The sequence below is a fragment of the Aplysia californica genome, unplaced genomic scaffold (assembly GCF_000002075.1).
Source record: "Aplysia californica isolate F4 #8 unplaced genomic scaffold, AplCal3.0 scaffold00804, whole genome shotgun sequence".
Taxonomy (NCBI): Eukaryota; Metazoa; Mollusca; class Gastropoda; order Aplysiida; family Aplysiidae; genus Aplysia; species Aplysia californica.
The window spans coordinates 112,504-131,154 of NW_004798074.1; the positions used below are offsets into that span (position 1 = coordinate 112,504).

The 18,651-nt window shown below is 40.0% G+C and overlaps 1 protein-coding gene across 1 annotated transcript in view; it reads right to left on the reverse strand.

The window, feature by feature from the left end:
- Positions 1–33: 33 nt before the first annotated feature.
- LOC101849009 (cytoplasmic dynein 2 heavy chain 1) overlaps positions 34–18,651 on the reverse strand; it is a gene marked incomplete in the record, with an annotated part of 51,676 nt that continues 33,058 nt past the window's right edge. Inside the window, 11 exon segments of the mRNA XM_013088750.2 lie at positions 34–311; positions 5,154–5,252; positions 6,035–6,190; positions 12,125–12,254; positions 12,597–12,804; positions 13,345–13,432; positions 14,263–14,439; positions 14,739–14,953; positions 15,478–15,584; positions 15,982–16,205; positions 17,491–17,673. Coding sequence (XP_012944204.1) covers positions 147–311; positions 5,154–5,252; positions 6,035–6,190; positions 12,125–12,254; positions 12,597–12,804; positions 13,345–13,432; positions 14,263–14,439; positions 14,739–14,953; positions 15,478–15,584; positions 15,982–16,205; positions 17,491–17,673 — 1,752 coding nt within the window.

Below are 18,651 nucleotides of genomic sequence, written 5' to 3' on the forward strand. Positions count from 1 at the left end.
ATATGTGTGACTCACCCCTTGCCTCTAGACTAGGAAGCAAACAATATATGTGTGACTCACCCCTTGCCTCTAGACTAGGAAGCAAACAATATATGTGTGACTCACCCCTTGCCTCTAGACTAGGAAGCAAACAATATGCATGTGACTCACCCTTTGCCACACCCCTCCGGCCCACAGATGATGAAGGGTTGTTTGTTGTCAGCGTCCAGCCAGGGCAGGAAGTAGTCCAGTGCCCGTTGGACATCCCCGGTGCGGATGACCGGCAGTGACATGGACGACATGAAATGTTCTGCTTTCAAGTCTTCCACAGTCTGCCCAGACACCAGGACAAAGGGGTTACACATCAAAGTCAGGCAACTACAAGTCTATACTTAAAGCATCACAAAAGTTACATGTTGTGCTTACAGCAGTGCTTGCCAAACTGGAGGACATCGCCTGCTTTTACGATACTTGCAATACAAATTGGTCATATAAGCGCTCACAGTTAAGGTGTTACAAGACAGTAAGAAATATCTCAATGACTACCAAAGTGAAAGTTCTGAAATACTATGTATGGTTAACCCTTCTGTATGGCTGTGAATGCTGGATAATCACTAAAGACAGTGAAAACAAAATGGAGGCAGCAGAAATGTGGTTTCTTAGGAGACTGCTGAGAATATCAGGGAAGGAAAAAAATCAAATGAGGTAGCGCTTGATGAAGCCCGTGTGGGATGCTAACTGTTAAAAACAATCAACCCGTGTGGGACACTAACTATTAAAAACAATCAGAAAACAACAAATGCAGTTTTTGGGACACCTGAATAGACATAAAGGTCTTGAACATCTAGCTTTCACTGGCAAAATTGAAGGCAAACGAGGCAGGGGTAGGCCCAGAGCAACCTACTTAGGGAACCTAAACAAAAGGGTGATGGAGAAAGATCAGGGAAAAGCAGCTTTATTAAGAGCATCCGAGAAAAGGAATGAAAGAAGAACCATGATCGCCAATGTCTGCAGCAGATCTGGCTTTGGATGATGATGAGGATGATGATGATGATGATGATGATGACTAGAAAGTAACATACAAAGAAAAGAAGGAAGAGTGATAAGGATAATAGATATTTGATTGGAAAGAAGGAACAAACATCACCAGAGCACCCATCAACCATGCAAAAAAAAAAAGTAAGACAGACAGACAGACTGGAACAACAAAAGGATAGTAAAGAAGCAAGACCCACCAGTGGCACCCTTTAACCACCCAAGAAAATAAAAGAATCACATATTATCTTTGTTCAAGATTCAGAAGATCATATTTTTATTTTAGAAGCTTTGCTAATAATAAAGCACGCCATTTATTCAGTCAGTCCTCTTTATCTCTTTATAGTTTGTGTCAATATCAACGTGGCAACTGATTCAATTTCTTCAGAAATTCTTCCTGATTGTGATGAATTTTAGTCCAGTAAATCTTATGGAAGAAGCAAAATGTGCAATTTCTGTAAGCAACAAATTCTGACACCTCTGATTCTGAAATTATATACAAACGCGTAACAATAGTGATGTTCCTCATGTGAAAAATGTGCATTTAGCACTCACAGTTTTCAAAGAGCAAGTTTCATTGTAACTACCAAATTTAAGAATACATGGAATTAAAGCATTTTTCTATAATTTTCATTACTAAATGCGTTAAAGACACTAATAGTAGCCTAATGTCATTAAAATACAAGCAGCACTCTTGCACAAGAGCACATAAAAGGACACAAAAGGTATAAATACATGTATATTAGCAGTGACAAGTAAGTATAGAAAAAATTTATGTATATAGTTTCAGAAAAATGGACCAGATGAAAATATTGTTAACCTTAACAACCCCCCTCCCCCCAACTATTACAACATAAAATCTCAGTCCACTACACAAAAGCATAAAAAAATATATGGTACTAGAAGTATTCAAAGATACTACAGAGATCTAACATTCTCTCTCTCTCTCTTTCTCTCTGTCTCTCTCTCTCTCTCTCTACCTATCTCTCTCTTTCACTCTCAAAATTTCTCTACACCAGTCTAGTCTCAGATCAAACGATCTGAACTGGCTACAGTATAAAGAATATAATGATTCTTCAGTCTGTGTCTCTCTCTCAATATCTCTCTCTCTCTCACTCTCTCTTTCTCTCTTTTTGTCTCTTGCTTCATCTCAGTTTCAGCCTCTTTCTATCTTAGTTTCAGTCTCAGTGTATCTGTCTCTCTCTTCATCTTAACGGTACCACTCTCCATCTCTGATTCTATCTCTCAGTCTGTCTTGGTCTGTCAGTATCTGTCTGTTTGGTTCTGTCCCTGTTTTTTCTCTTGGTCTCTGTGCATCTTTATGAAGACACTGATACAAGTTCTACAAAAGACATTTATCTGAGCGCTACATTTAGTCTATAAGAGGAAACTATCTGTTAGAGCCAGAATCAAAAGTGTCTATTTTATCTTTCTAACTGTTATCTAAAAAGTTCTTAAAAAAGACAACCCTTTTTATGAAAGCGCAATGTTCAGCTTTCACAAGGACTACCAGATGACAAAAAATATCAACACAAACAGCTTAAGGGGTCTTGCAGGTAACGATTTTTGACAATTTTTGAAGAAATAGCTTTTTAACACCTTTGATCATTGCTGAATCAGATTTTTTGGTCCAGTAATTTTTTAAAAATTGATAAATTAGGTGAAAATATGTCTCAAACGACCGCCCCCCCCCCTTGACCGTTTGGCCATTTTTCTTCTCTCTTTGTTACATTTTGTGCCTACTTGGTTCACTAACCTTCTAGTTGTGAGGCTATTTGTAACTATACAGACATAAAATTTTGCAGGTGATTAGAACAAATAGTGCATGTGGTACTGGAACCTCTGGAAGGAACTAGCCCTCAAATTACACAGTGACATTTTTATATGCGTTTTTCTCAAAATTTTACGTCTGAAAGACCCTATTTCACTAGAGTCCTAAATTCTCAGCTACTAATCAAGATACTGTGCTGAAACTTTTCATACAGGTGCAGATTTGGTTGTTACAGGTCACTGACAAGATTTTTTGGGGAAAAAAATAGTTAATGCTTGAGAAATCTGCTTTTGAAAGCCATTTTATGCTAAAAATTTCAACCAAAAAAAGTACCTCACTTTTAAAGTCCTAGAAATTCCAAAGTATTGGAAGGATATTTAAAAATATGAGTAATTTACCTATAACTACTTCTACTAAATTGATATTAGTAAAAAAAAATTACGTTGTGCCATTTGGTTTTTAAAATTCTAAGATTTTTCTAAGTATTATATAATTTCAATATGGCTGCTGGTATTACATAACATTTTGAATTATTTCCTGGAGGGTACTACATATTATGTGAAAGTTTGGTTTGAAAAGATGTATTAATAACAAAAATAGTTTTTGTCAGTAGCAAGATCCCTTAATCCAATCTCCATGTTTCTTTTGCATGGATGTTGCAGACACAGGAAAACTGTAGACAGAGCAGACGGAAAGCAGAAAGAGATGGTGGACGGTCAAAAGACAGCCAAATGATGATTAAAAGTCAAAAGATGGTCTCTTACGAAAAAGAAGAGAAAAGGCAGAGACGACTCAGTAACAGATTTATGAAATTAATAATGTGGCAGAGCATGGGCAAAATCGGTTCAAAAGTTTTATAGTTAGAAGAAAAACAATCCTAAGCTGACTCTATGGGCTGAGCAGGACTCTAAATATAGATATTATTATTATGAGTAAGAAATAGTTCTAATCGTATATTGGGCACTATATGCAATAAAATATGGGCATGATCTTGTATGTCATCTATAAGCCAATTATCTCATATGTATGTATAATATATGTGCCAAACGTACCCCTCCAATAACAGCCTCCACCTGAAAACAGTGCCATGTATGTCAGTTCTCCAGGACTTGCTACACAGTCCACAAGACAGAAATATTGACGAAACACATATTGACCCTTGAAAGCAAAATTGTCTCAAGGCACATTCCAGGGAAAAACAAACAAACTGAAGTATGATAAATTATTACAGCACAGAATTATACAACTTTTAATGATACATCTGACAAAAACAACAAGAAGGAAAAAATTAAAAAGAGGGATTATATTACAAATTACCAAATGCCCAAATTTTCAATTGCTATCATCTAAAATCAATTGTAATGGTACTTGACACAATTTGTTTTTCATGGGTCGAATGTTTTAGTTTTGGTAAAAGTTTTATGGCACTTGCAAACAAAAAGGTCTTACCTGAGATTACAGGTGTTACTAATGAGTAACATACAAAGAAAAGAAGGAGAAGAGATAAGTATGATATACAGTTGACAGGAAAGAAAGAGCAAACCACACCAGAGCACCAGACACCCATCCATGAGGTCAATATGTTTTAGTAAGTTTAGTTAGAGTTTTATGGTGCTTGCAACTGCATAAGATCATACGAGCACGGTCAATACATGGTTAGTGAGTAAATGAGTGAGGTGGTATCTCACACAAGTCAGTAAAATAATGGAGTCATTTTACCAGGAACAGATCCCAAAAGTAGTTTACGATAAGTGAACACAAGAACATAGAAATTCTATCAAAAACAGATTTAAAAAACAGATAGGCTGAAAAGAACAGAAGGAGTAGACCTCACCAGGACAGCCACCAACTATCATTGTTTAACACTTGAAAGACCCAACTTGTGCCCAGTGATCTCATATACAACAGCTGAGAGAGTTCAAAATGGTTGAAGTGGAGACAAGCACATCGACGCAGCTGCAGACATCTAGTGCTGGGAAAAAGTGAGCCACACAGGCAGACAGAGAAAAGAGAGGGATAGCACAGGAGTAGGACTTAGGAGTGGTGCCCTCCCACCACCTACATTGAAAATAGCAAATTTTTATACCTGGTGGGATGGTGTTTATGACTTTGACCTACGCACAGTAAAGCAGACAGTACACATACTCATTATGTTACTGATCTCGATATACACACATTACAGCAGATAGTCCATATAATCATATATGTGTGTGTGCAAAAAGAGAACATGTACAGATAGTACACATTCGGACACTCCTGAGAAGAGACGGAGCAAGTATTAATCATAAAGTTAAAGATCACACACAATAAAGATCACAGACCTACAGAAAGAGAGAAAGACTTTATTGTCACTAACAGGCTACCATACCTCCATGTTGTACTGCATCAGTCTACCCGATCGATCATCGTAGTAGGTGTCCAGTGGCCGCCGAGAGTCTGGGGGCGTCTCATTGGTCCAGGAAAACACCTGTTATGGATGAGTCATTTGAGTGAGAGGATGATACGCATAAGGGAACAGCAGTTTTGTTTCTTTGAGTTCAAAGAAACACATCAACACAAATTTGGTCCTTTAGAACAGGGAATAAGTAAGACGGACTGACAGAAACAACAGAGGGAAAGAAAAGAAAGTAGGACCTACCAAAGAGGCTCCCCATCTATCCACAAAGAAGACCTTTCAGAGTTAAAAATATATGAAAAAGAAAAAGTAAAGTAGTGGACTAAAGTAAAAAGAAACAGGAAGGACCTACCAGGCAAAATTCTAACAAAAATACACTAATAATGATATTCTGACTACAGTTGGGAGTTAAGACAGACTGACCGAACCATAAGAGAATAAATAAAAAGATCTACCAGTGGTGCACTCCAACCACCTGTTTTTGACTAATAGTTGATTGTAGATAATTGTAAAAGATTTTTACGCTGCCTTCCACATAAAGAAGAACAAAGAAGGCAGACCAAAAGACAAGAAGATAAACAATAACATGATTAGTTCGTTTGTGTTTGGAGCATTTTTACAATCTCAGAGAAACATTTCACAATGAAATTCAGGTATTATCTTTAACATGCATACTTTTGCTTTGAATTAACTTCAATCCCAAACATCTCGTACAAAAATGTATAAAAAAAGGGACAGAACTCGTGTTAACCACTCCCTACCCTCCCAGCCCTAGAAACAACAACAATAACCCCCCCCCCCCCCCCCCACCCCAATCACAAACTCTCCACCAACAAAACAAATCATTTACTGACCTCCTTCGCAAAGACTTCACGAGATCCCTCACTGAGATTTCCCCCAAGTCCATGTATGAGACAGACGGCAAAGTGGGCTTTGCAGAGGACATGGTGGAGGTGAGACAGACCGTTCAGGACAATACCCACCAGGCTTGTGTCCACTACTAGGTCATTCTGTGGGATATACAGCAGAGACACATGGTATGAGGGGATTAACAGTTGCATCAGCTTTTGACATGTGGTATCACAACACATGGTAGGAAGAGGTTTACATGGTTTTGTTTGTTTGAGTAAAACACATTGACACGATAACAGTGCTAAGAAAAAGTAATACAGGTATACATTAAAAAACAAACAAACAGAAGGAAAGAAAAGAAGTAGGGTCTGCCAGTGGCACCCTCCAACCACCCACTAAAGGGTTAACAGATTCATCATTTACTGACACACAGCACAGATACGGGTTCATTGATTCATCAACTACAGATGTATGGCACAGACACACAGCATGAAGCTGTTAATAGACATGAAGGGGTTTATCAATTCATCAACAACTGACAAACGGTTAATAGATTTATCAACTAGTGATACACAGTACCAACACATGGTGTGAAGGGGTTCATAGATTCATCAACTATAAATATCGTACAACGGATTCACAAAATACAAACATTACTTGACACTGTCATTTCCACACATTTTGTCTCCACAACAACAAGGCAAAGTGTTCAATACAAAAAAAGTTCAATAATTACATAAACTAGACATAAAGTAAAAGTTTTGAAATCTAAAATAGCGTCTCTCTTCCAGCTATTTCTAAAATCAATAACACCAACCATAAACTCAGACAAACAATTCCTCGATATTTCATATTGTCGATGTCCGACTCTAACCGTGTAAGTGCACGAGAGTTCATTTTGAGAAAAACGAAAAAAACTTTTTAAAATTCTCTTACTATCTACCAATTAATGATTATTGCTGAAATGTTTATATTTTTATACTGACTGATAGTGTCAACATAAATTCGAGTCGATAGTTTAAAAAACTAATTAATTAAGGCGTATGCACGATTAGCGCATAAAAATTTGTCCGCAGTTGCACGCTTAGCGCCAGAAACGGTTAGCGTCCAGCACGCTTAAGAGCAAATGTAACCGGCGGTTACACGGTTAGAGGCTTGCACGTTTATCTCCCGCAACACTGTGTGGTTAACTTGGCGCTCGACCGTTTCTCGTTCTCAGGTTTACCAGTGGATATAATGGTCTCTTGTTGAGTTTTGATACCATTTTAGCGTCGTAGGACCACAGAAGAGTTATGTGCAAAATATAATTATAAAATGTTGGTGGAATCAAGTGCAGACAAACACGTGATATGATTTTAAAAGAAACAAACAAAAACTCACGTTTTTCCTGTTAAATTCTCATGTGAAATTATTACAACCATGTTTATGGAAAATGTTTAAAATATTGGAAACATAGATCTACATCTGGTGTCGCACATACATCAATGCAACTAACTTTATGAATTTAAAGGGTGAAGGAAAGCAGAAAAATGCAACATTATTTTAACAGGAAATATGATGAAAAGAACATTGATTTAAAGTAAACGACTAAGAGTGATTGCAAATGTATTAAGAAAGAATAAGTCAATTCATAATATCGTGAATAACTAAAATGTCAAAGGGTTTTCATGGCTAATGACATTCCTTAACATTAAATTACAGATAGTTGCAAAATGAAATCCATAGTCAAATATAAAAAGAATGCAGTACCAAGAAAACAATCAATTAGTGATAGTGGCTAATTAGTAATATGTACCACAAAAAGGACTTTTTGTTGGGAAAAAAATGATGTGAAAGTCCTATTGCAAAGCATTATTCGTGAGGCAAGGCATCATAAAAAGCATGGAAATCCTGAGGGATGTTTCAGCTCTCGGAGGTCTTTGTACTTGGAGGATGAAATCTTCCTTTTGTTTGTCAGTAGGCGTTTTGGGTCATTCTCTATGAGAGTGGAGTTTCCTCTCACAGTAAGCTCTTGCCACTCTGCGTCGTGGTCAAGCTTGTAGCTGATCCGGCCACCCGGTGTGTACTGAAGACATCCGATGTCTACAACTTGGGGTTCGCCTGCTTTCTTTCTGAGCCAAATGCTTTTCAAGGGGCAAACATCTGTGTAATCCTTAAAGAAGGTGTGAGTCGCCTCTGTCACGTACCTGACGTAGTCAGACGGACTATATATTAACATAGTTTTCAATTTTCTCTCAATGGTGTGAGGCACGCTATCTACTTCCATCTGGGTATGCCCTTTCCCTAGCAACTTGAGAGTTACTTTGATGTTGTTTCTTTGCGCAGTTAAGGTTATTGCCTTAGACAGTGTGACGTCTCTACATGCATTTTGGCATGGGCAGCCGTCCAAAAAAAGTTTGGTCCTGGCTGAGATGGTGGCAGAGACATGAGGCAAATTCATTAGCTTTTAGGCCTTCTCCATCCTCATGTCACACATAGCAGGTGACTTCCTTTGTAGTGGTATCGTAAATTGTGTAGTTATTTACAAAAAGCTTCGTCTTGTAGTAAAGTGCGGATGCCTAGGACTGATTGGAGATCCATTGTCAGCATTTTTACCCTGGCTTTACTTGCGAGTGCCCTCTTTTTGTCATCTCGTTGGAGGCCAAGTGGTTAGGCTCTCGGACTCGCAACCGTAAGGTCGTGGGTTCGAATCCAGTCAGGGGCCTGCACCCAGGTGGAAATGGGTACCCGGCTATAGACAGTGAACGATCTTGTCAGTTTGATAGAGTTTGAGCTTGTGAAATCCGCAGCTTGCACTGTATGCTTCCACGGAAGCTGAGAACGTTTCTGAGTGCTCTTAGAGGGTTTGCTTGGGTAATAATAGTTGTAAAGTGTATAGAGCATGCTCTGGAGCATGGATATACGTTATATCAATGCAATAATAATTATTATTATTATTTCCTTTAGACTTTTGTGTCTGCTCCTTTTTCTGCCGATGCAGGACATACGCTTCCTCGTCCACATCACCCTCACTGCAGGAGATGCACAGACCACACTGTTCTTTTCTCTGCTGAAAAAGGGCGTAATTGCCAGATTCAAACTGGCTAACAAAGACCTGCCTAGATGATGGTGTTATCTGCACACCATCTAGTATACTCTTGGTGCACCTCTGCCTTGCTGTTAAACATCGGCTCGATGTAGCGTTTTGAAAAGGATTTCCGGCAATAATGGGACTTATTGCCATTCCTGAGTTTTGGGCTGCTGCTGGGTTTCTGTGTTGTGAGCTTAACAAACTTGAGCTCTAATCATGAGATGAGTAATCCCAGTGGTATTAGGGAACATCTTTTTGCATCCTGGAACTAGTCCACTACCAACATTGCGATGATACCTCTAGGTGTTACTCCTACTGGAGTCTGATAGCTCCTCACGATGTCTACCAACGGGAACCATGTGAACCAACGATTTCACCAGAGCATTTCTTTGAGGCCAAGGCATTGCCCACGCCTCTTTGTATATGTTCTATCTGGTTTCATTGGTTACATCACTGCATTTAACCCCAGCAGTCTTGCAGTTGCATCTTTCTCCTAACAGCTTTGTTGGCTTCTCAGAAAACGTGTATTTTGAGCCACCTTTCTCATATTTTCTTCCTAAATAGGCTTCCCCTTTACTTCTTTTATGTTTGTTGATATTTTTCTTCCAATTGTCTTTAGCCACCTTCATTTTGTTTTGCCTTAGGGTGATCTCATCTGCCTTTTCTTGAGCCACAGTGTTGTTTACATTATAAGAGCGTTCATGAACGTGCCGTTCTCCTCCAGCCACGTCTCCGATGGCTTTTTCATATACAGCGTTGGAATCACTTGTGTCCTGGTTGTCTCTATCAGTATCATCCAAGTCCATAATGTGAGCAGGTTCTTCCAGTTCTTGTGGTATGCTGTCGGTAATATCACCCACAGCCTCCACTTATTTTTTTATCCCTGACAACTGCATCCAGCAATGAATGATCAGTATTTGATGAGGAATAACGGAGTGGTTGCTCTACTACTGCCTTATCTGTTTGCCCATCAACAGCTTTGGATTCACGGCGTTACCCTGTTGCTTCTTGGTACTTAGCTATTGGTCTACTCGAAGATGTGTCTCCTTCAAAGTTTCTTTCCGTTTCAAAGTTTTCCTCTTCGTCTTCTTCAATAATGTGATCGGCTGATTCCCATTCAAATTGTTGTCCACAACTTGTGTCATTGCACCCTTGCTTATCCAAATCCATAATGTCTGTGTTTTCATCTACCTCTTGTTGGATAGTACCATCTACAGCCTGCACTGGTTCTTGAACAGTAGCTGCCCCATCTAATAAGGCGAGATCATTAGATTGTCATTCAAAGTGCTGTCATCTGGTTCTGTCTCATCAGATGGGATGGGTGTTGAACTTCTAACCCTCTGCAGAAGTTCTAAAGGACGAGGTGGCGTATAAGCTACTCTCGTCTTTGAAAGGCACACCATCTTCACAGCTCGACTGAGAGGATACATTTTCTGTTGGATAAAAAAACATAATAGGTTTACTGAACATCTATTGTAAATAGTGGTCTTTGTTAATCTGCAAAGAATAACATTATTAGAGTATTTTTGTTTCATCAAGCAGTAGTTGCGGTTGTGTAAATGGTGTTAACAAGGATCATGATGTTGGACAATGATGAAACTACTACTACTACTGCTGCTGCTTCTACAACTACTACTACTACTTACTTACTACTACTACTACTACTACCACTACTACTACTACTACTACTACTACTACTACTACTACTACTACCACTACTACCACTACTACTACTACTACCACTACTACCACTACTACTACTACTACTACTACTTCTTTTGTGACGGATTAAAATAGCTGAAATGGATGGGGAGACTACAGTGGTAATGGTGGGATCATAGTTCTATTTACCTCAGAGTTGCAATGAATTCTGGCAACAAGCCAATGCGTGGACTTACAATGTTTAGAGATCTGAGATATAATTAATGCAATACTTAACGTTAGATTCATGGGATAAAGCTATTCTAATAGGAAGAAAGAAAGTGGAGAAGACATAAAACTTTTTCGGAGGGTGTTAATGCTGCTGACTGGTTGAAATTATCAGTATTAAAGTAAGTTCATCAACTGGTGGTGATAATGCCAGAGACTAAGAAAGTTTTGGGAAAAATAATCTTTAAGACATCAAAGTAGCAACAAGACTCATTCTGCTTAAACTAAGATAATACCATGGCCATTATCGATATTTTCTGAATAAAAAACATTGCTGTAACACTAAAAGTCCTGAAAGATTAGTCGATGTTTTTGTGGATTTTAAAATATATTTCCGCTATATTAAAAACAATCATTAATTCAATAAAAACACAAAAATTAAAACCAACAAACAACAACAACAAAAAACCAACATTGCAATAGGTTCACAGTAACAACTACTGGGCGCTAATCGTGGAAGCGCCACATACCAGCCACCAGCGGGCCGCACCTTGCTACAGTAAGCGTTTTAGCGCCACTTGCACGAAGCCAGCTATCGTGTTGTGAAATGTTTTGACCGTGCTAAATGTGCATGCGCCAAAAATACAGCTATAAACTACCTTTAAAGCTTATTTTTAACATCTACAGCTAAATACACTCAGCCTGAACAAAATAACTTACCATTTGATGGTACAATCTCTTGAAACTTGTGAGAAATCGTTGTTTCTGTCATCCGTCTGTCGACCGGCGGATGCACGGGTAGAGAATCCAAGTTCGGCACGATTCTGTCATGTGAGAATAGATCACAGGACTATTTCGCGCCAAATTTATCATGCGATTGTTTTGGAATTTCCTGTGTGGTTTCGGAAGACTTCGAGGTTTATTTTTAGACCAAAAAAGGTACTTGACCTAATTTGGCGCTTGCACGGTTAGAGTCGGACACCGACGATATATATGTTGCTACAATTTAGGGAGCAGTCATGCAAAATGGAGGGTAGGGGGAGAAAATGTCTTTCCCTTATGACCTTTCTAAAACAGAGACAAATTACCAAACCAAATTGCACAATCTATGATGTCACTATGAAGTGTAAGTAAAGCCCACAGTGACACATACCTGTTTCCGCACCCACTGCATGCCACGGTAGAAGTAGTCCTCGATCCAGCCAGACAACATTTGTTGGTCAGTCTCTGGCTGGGTCTTGAGCCAAGCATTGACCAGTGCCTTCACATCTACATCCTCATCGCTAGAAGAAGGGCAGTGGGCGGTGGGTGATGGCAGAGGGGTGGCAAAGGTGGGGAAGAGGGAGGGGGGAGGAGGTGGGGGCATATGGAACAGATGTTAGTGAAAAGTGAAAAGTTGTGGGTGATGACGGAAGATACCATTGGCAAACTGGGGGGGGCGGGGGGGGGGAGTTCTCACCATGTCTTAAATCATTACTTAAAAAACAAAAACAAACGAAAATTGTCTTACACAGCACTTACATCCTTCTTCCCTATCGATGCTTCTGTTCTCATTATTCTCTTTGCTTTTACAACTGTTCTTATTTTAATTTGATTCATTGAGTGAGAACGTTGCTTAGACTCACCTAAGGAAAATCATGCCCATGCGGGAGATGGTGGCAGGAGAAGCACAACTGAGGTCGTGAGTCTCAAACAGGAAATTGACGTTGGGGCCAAACTGAATTCTTTCCCCGGAGGGCATGGTCAGCAGACGGTTGTCATCAAGGACCGAGTTTAACGACTCGATCCACTCAGGGTCAATGTCACCATCACACACAATCCACGACTGTACCTCTGTTAAATAGAAAGTCAGGTAAGGTATATTTCCATTTAAAATTCAACATTCAAATTCACAAAGGGTATAACATAACAAAAGATGTTTTCTACTGAAAGTCAAAAGCTATACAAAATCCTACAACACGTTTTGATCTACCCTGATAAAAAAAAAATGTTGAAACAAGGTACACTCACATTTCTTCATCTAATGTTTGAGGAACAGTGAGGACTATCAGCTCACAGTAAAAGCTCTGTCATACAAATCAATACTCTGCCCCTCCCTGTGAATTTACTAACCCTGAAACTCCATGATCAACTGTCTAGCATGCAAGTCAACATTCTCTTCACATTTGCTCCCAGCCCCTTCTCCCGGCCGCTCGCTTCCCCCCCCCCACCTTCTCCTCCCATCCGGAGCCTCTTTCCCCTCCCTTCCACCCAATAACCCACATCCTTTCCCCATCCATGAATTGACTAACTTTCATGCTTCCTGAACACCTGTCTGGCACTGCAGGTCAACATTCAATACGCCCCCCCCCTCCCCCCCTCCTTTGTACTCACCCTGTGGTTCTCTGACCACCTGTCTGGCACTGTAGGTCAACACTCCGTCTGTCCACTCACGAGTGTCCATGTCAATCTGACCCAGCAACTGATGGACAAAAAGCAGATAAAAATGTAAAATCAGTTGTCTCTTCTCTGTCCTGTTTGTATATAAGTGTGTCTCTTCTATTCTCATCTGAACTAGAAATAATTCAATAAGTGCACGCTGCAATTAGGATGCATTTTGAGTTGGGGCTAGCCAGGTTTTTCCATCCACAACTGTACCAAAATGGTAGTTTTTGTTCTATCCATGATTGAAAATCTGGCTGGCCCCGACTCAAATCAGTGAATCCAATTTGCAGTGTGCAGTGGGTATAAATCATTAAAAGCTAATGCTCTTTTTCATACATGGACTTATTCATGTTTGCAATTTGTAAACCAGAGCTAACATAAACATAGAAAATATAATAATGTCCCTGGTTCTACAAGAGAACAAATATACGGGAATATAAATTTCCATCTCAGTTTGCTTGTTGATGAATTATGTAAAAACTCATATTCTATTGTCTAATTTTATATGCCCCATGTTAATCCATAGAGTTGCTATTTTATGTTGTAAGTAGCAAAGAAGAGGGGAGAAGGAGGGAGGGTATGTGAGAACGAGAGTGTATTAGGTTGATATGACACCATAATTGCATACTTTGTGTCCCAGAAGTTGGTGAAAGCGCACAGTCAATTTCTTTCTCTTGAGGATCAGTAAAGTGTATTTTATCTTCAATCTTATTCCACCCTCTCTTATCTTATCTATCTTATTATATCCTATCTCATCTCATCCTACCTTGTTCTATCCTACCTGATCTCATCTTATCTCATTTTATCTGATATTATCTCATCGCATGTATGTTTTTTTCTCATCTAAAGCATCCAGTCCTTGCATACCTGTGTACGTGGCATGGCCTTGGGGTTCATGACATACTGTTTGACCTCACGACCTTGTTTGATCATGGCCAGACGTAGAATCTTCCACAGAGTTGTCTTCCCTGAGCCGCTGGGTCCCACGACCACCACCCCCATACGCTGGCGTAACTGTTCATACAGTTCTAGGGCTTTCTTCACCTAGAAAAGGAAAATCAAATACACATACTTAACTGTCAGGGCACAGGGGACACACATTGAACCATAGATACACAGTACACACACATACGCATACGCCCCTTCCTCTGTAGTAAAGTGATCATACAGCTCAAGGGCTTTTTCACGGGAGGATGGAGGTGGGGGGGCACGGAGGGAGGTTCAAAAAAGTATATCTTATCTTGTCTTGTCTTACCACACACATACACACAGAAACACACACAGAAACACACACACACACACAAACACAGACACATAAACACACACACACCAGACAAACGTACCTGGTTCTCATTGACCAACAAGTTGTTCTCCACACAGACCTCTCTAAAGGCGGCACCGAGAGACTCATATTCAATGTCCTTGAACTCTACCCCTGGGAACACATCCCTGACCAGAGCGTCGAAGCGTTTACTGTCAGAGAAGGTCAGTTTGGACAGTGTGTTGATCCTCAGTGCCTGGACCGCCAGCTTGGCCTCTAGACCAGCATCCACTTTGCCTGGGAACAAACACATACAAATTAATGCATCAATACACTCAAACTTAGCAACAATTCTTTTCCGTGGAGACCTTGCACCTTCCTTTTTCTCCCCTCATTGGTAATTCTTTACAACCCAGTCATATTGAAATAACTCCAAGGGCATATTTGTTGTACAGGAACTTTGTAATTTTGCCCTTATGAAGCCGTTCTTTCTCTATGTATATGCCTTGTGTTTGTCCACAGAGTAACCATGTTATGTGTATCTACAAAGCAAGGGAGCAAGTATATGAGTGAGGAAAGGAGTGAGTCTACGAGTGAGGGAGTGAGTGAGTGTACGAGTGAGAAAGAGAAAGACAGAATTTGAAGTGTTGATATAATGCCATGTATCTTTATTTTGTGTTCCAGAAGCTGGTGAAAGCACACTGTCAATTTCTTGAGAAAGAGGCTCAAAAAAGTACATCTGATCTTGTCTTGTCTTATCATATATTATCTATCTCACTTTTTCATGTCTTATTTTATCATTTCACTGTCCTTCAACCTACCGTTGTCACCTTTCTTGGCGTTCTGTAGGAGGTTCCCACAGCCACTCAGCACAGTCTTGAGGGCTCTCAGACCCCAGTCATAGTGTTGTTGGGGGGTCAGCAGCTCACTGAGGATAGGGCAAAGGTCGCCAGAATAACAGGTCAGGAGAGGTCAGGGCAGACAGACAAACATGTTCAAGTTTTACAGCACTTGCAACACAATAAGGTCATATATGTGCCGAAGATTAGAGGTGTTACAAGGGAGTAACAAACACAAAAAAGAAGATTGATAGGAAAGAAAGAGCAAATCACACCAGAGCATCCACAAACCACCCACACAAACAAGTTTGACCACTCACTAGGACAGACCAATGAACATTTGACCACTCACTAGGACACACTGACAAACCTATTTGACCACTCACTAGGACATAATGACACACAAGACTGACCTCTTACTAGGACAGATGGACACATGTTTGACAACTCACTAAGACAGATGAGCACAAAGGTTTGACCACTTACTTTGACAAGGTAAAGATGCTGACCAGTTTCCGACCGAGAGCCTTTGCCTGTTTGAAACCCTCAGAGAACAGGATGACCTCAGCGATAAGGTCATTGTCCGGTTTTGACATGGCCACTGGGCGGAACAGCTGTTTCAAGTTGTCCGGAAGTTTCTGGCGACCTCCATAACCTTTGCCAGCTGGGTTCATGGTGATGAAGATTCCAGAGTTGTGGTCAATGTTCACCTGGGGGCGTTATCAGAAATATTAGTGTCATTATTAATGTTATTGCGAATAAACTGTAAAGACCATAAGGGCAACTTACACATAAAAAGGTACTATAATCTCAAGCATTAGTTGTAGCACCACCTTAAAGATCCCTTGGAGGTCCTAAAATCAATAAAAGTAGACTTCAGCCACCTAGGCAAAATTTATATATCAATTCCTACCAAATCTGAAAACACTCTAGTAGTATATAAAATACAGAGAATCTTAGAAATTGGAAAGTGGTTGCCTGAAGGCAAGTGACCCTAAAAGTAGTAAAAAATGGTCGAATGCACATAAATCTGTTGCACTGCAGTTTGAAGAACCAGCTGCTGACTTCCCCTACACAATAGCACACTAACACAATTACACAATGACACCATAACACACTGACACGATAACGGTGAAAAACATTTAAAAAGACAAAGAAAAAGAAAAACAGAAACAAACAAAGGCAACAACAAGTGAAATTACAAAATAAAACATGAGTTTGCGAGATGTAGCAGGGGAGTGCAAAGAAGAAAACTTACACACTACCCCTCACACACTCCACTCACATGTCTCTCAAGTAAGACATAGATCATTAATTTACACACTACCCCTCACACACTCTACTCACATTTCTCTCCAGTAAGACATAGATTACTTACACACTATCCATCACACACTCCACTCACATTTCTCTCCAGTGAGACATAGATGATTAATTTACACACTACCCCTCATACACTCCACTCACATTTCTCTCAAGTAAGACATAGACCACGCCCCGGGGTGGTGCCACTGACTGAAGTGTCTTTAGGTCATTCTCAAAGGGGGGGAAATTTCTTGTTAAAAAAACACAGTAGAATTGTAAAAGGGCTGATCCAACAATGTCATGCTCATAACTGTGCCTAACTACAACAGGGAACTGCTGCTTTATCTTTCCCAACCCTTACTATCATCATTTTCCTCTACTTCTTTTGTATATTTGTCACACTCTTGTGCCCCGCTATTTCCTGGGTGCCTTGATAGTCGAAGCAGACTTTGTCCAGTTGAAGCTAGACAGGTGAGCAGAGTAAGTCTGATTCCCTGTAAGGACTTCTCAGTTGACATCCACCCCTTGGTGCTCATATGACCTTATGCAGTTGCGAGCGTCGTAAAACCTCTACTAAAACAAACAAACAAGACATAGACCACTTACACACTTCCCCACATAAACTCCACTCACATTTTTCTTCAGTAAGACATGATTATTAACACACAACCCCTCACACACTCCACTCACATTTCTCTCCAGCAGCTCTATAGATCTGGCCTTGTCCTTGATGGCGTCCTGTATGACCTGGATCTGCATAGACACGGCGGACAACACGGCTTCCTCCAGACGGTTGAACTCATCAAAACATCCCCAGGCTCCACACTTGACCAGGCCGATGAAGATTCGACCCATGGACTTCACATCAATGCCCTGCACAAGACGCCCAGAGATAAAGGATAAGTACACAAAGTGTATTTTTGAACGTACAGCATACAGTTCTGTAATAATAAATTGGAAATGTTTTACATCCACATAGACACAATTTAGATCATCTAACAGGCAGGCTGTTTTGAACCTGTCAGGGCTAACCCTAGATGCATGCAGCTTCCTAGCTTAGAGACAGAGATGCATGATAACATGAATTCTAAACTCCCGAAATGAAGTCACATCATCTTCGTGTAATGACAAAGAGCCTGACACCAACACCACAGATGCCATTGAGCAGTTCTAAATGGTACATACTTCTGATTCTTAATAGCATAAAGTAATGGTTAGGCTGTTTGCCTAATAAACAAAGGACCAGAGTTCGATTCTGAGGTGGGGAGATATCTTATTGAGAATCTCAGCCTTTCTATGGAGGTGTATCCAACCCTGGGTTGATTTAGACATGGAAGTTCGAAGAAGCACATTTCCTAAATGATCTCAATTGGGTCAATTGAAACATAATTTACACGGCAAAACCATGTAAACAATATCGTTAAAAAGGTAAATCAGAGTTTGTACTTTCGAAAGAAACTTAGGTTTTTCAATCTGAATCCATCCATCCTTCAGATATTCTTCACCACCACCATAGAAACTTTGACAAATTTTGATATCACTTGCAATGGTAGCAATTTGGGAAGGCAGCACATTATAAAAATAAACAAGTTGATAAGAAAGGCATCAAGAACGATTGGTAGAGACCTAAGTAACTCTGAATATCTGCACAAGACAAACGTTTAAAAAAAGGCGGAAATAGTGCTTAGTGCCCATAGCCACCCACTGACATCGGAATTTCAACTATCGACTAGCAGTAAATGATACATTTCCAAAAAAGCAAGAGCAGACAGATATAGAAATTCATTCTTACCAACTGCAGTGAGGTTACTGAACACACAGTGCTACAAATGAGAGAGAAAGAGAAAGAGA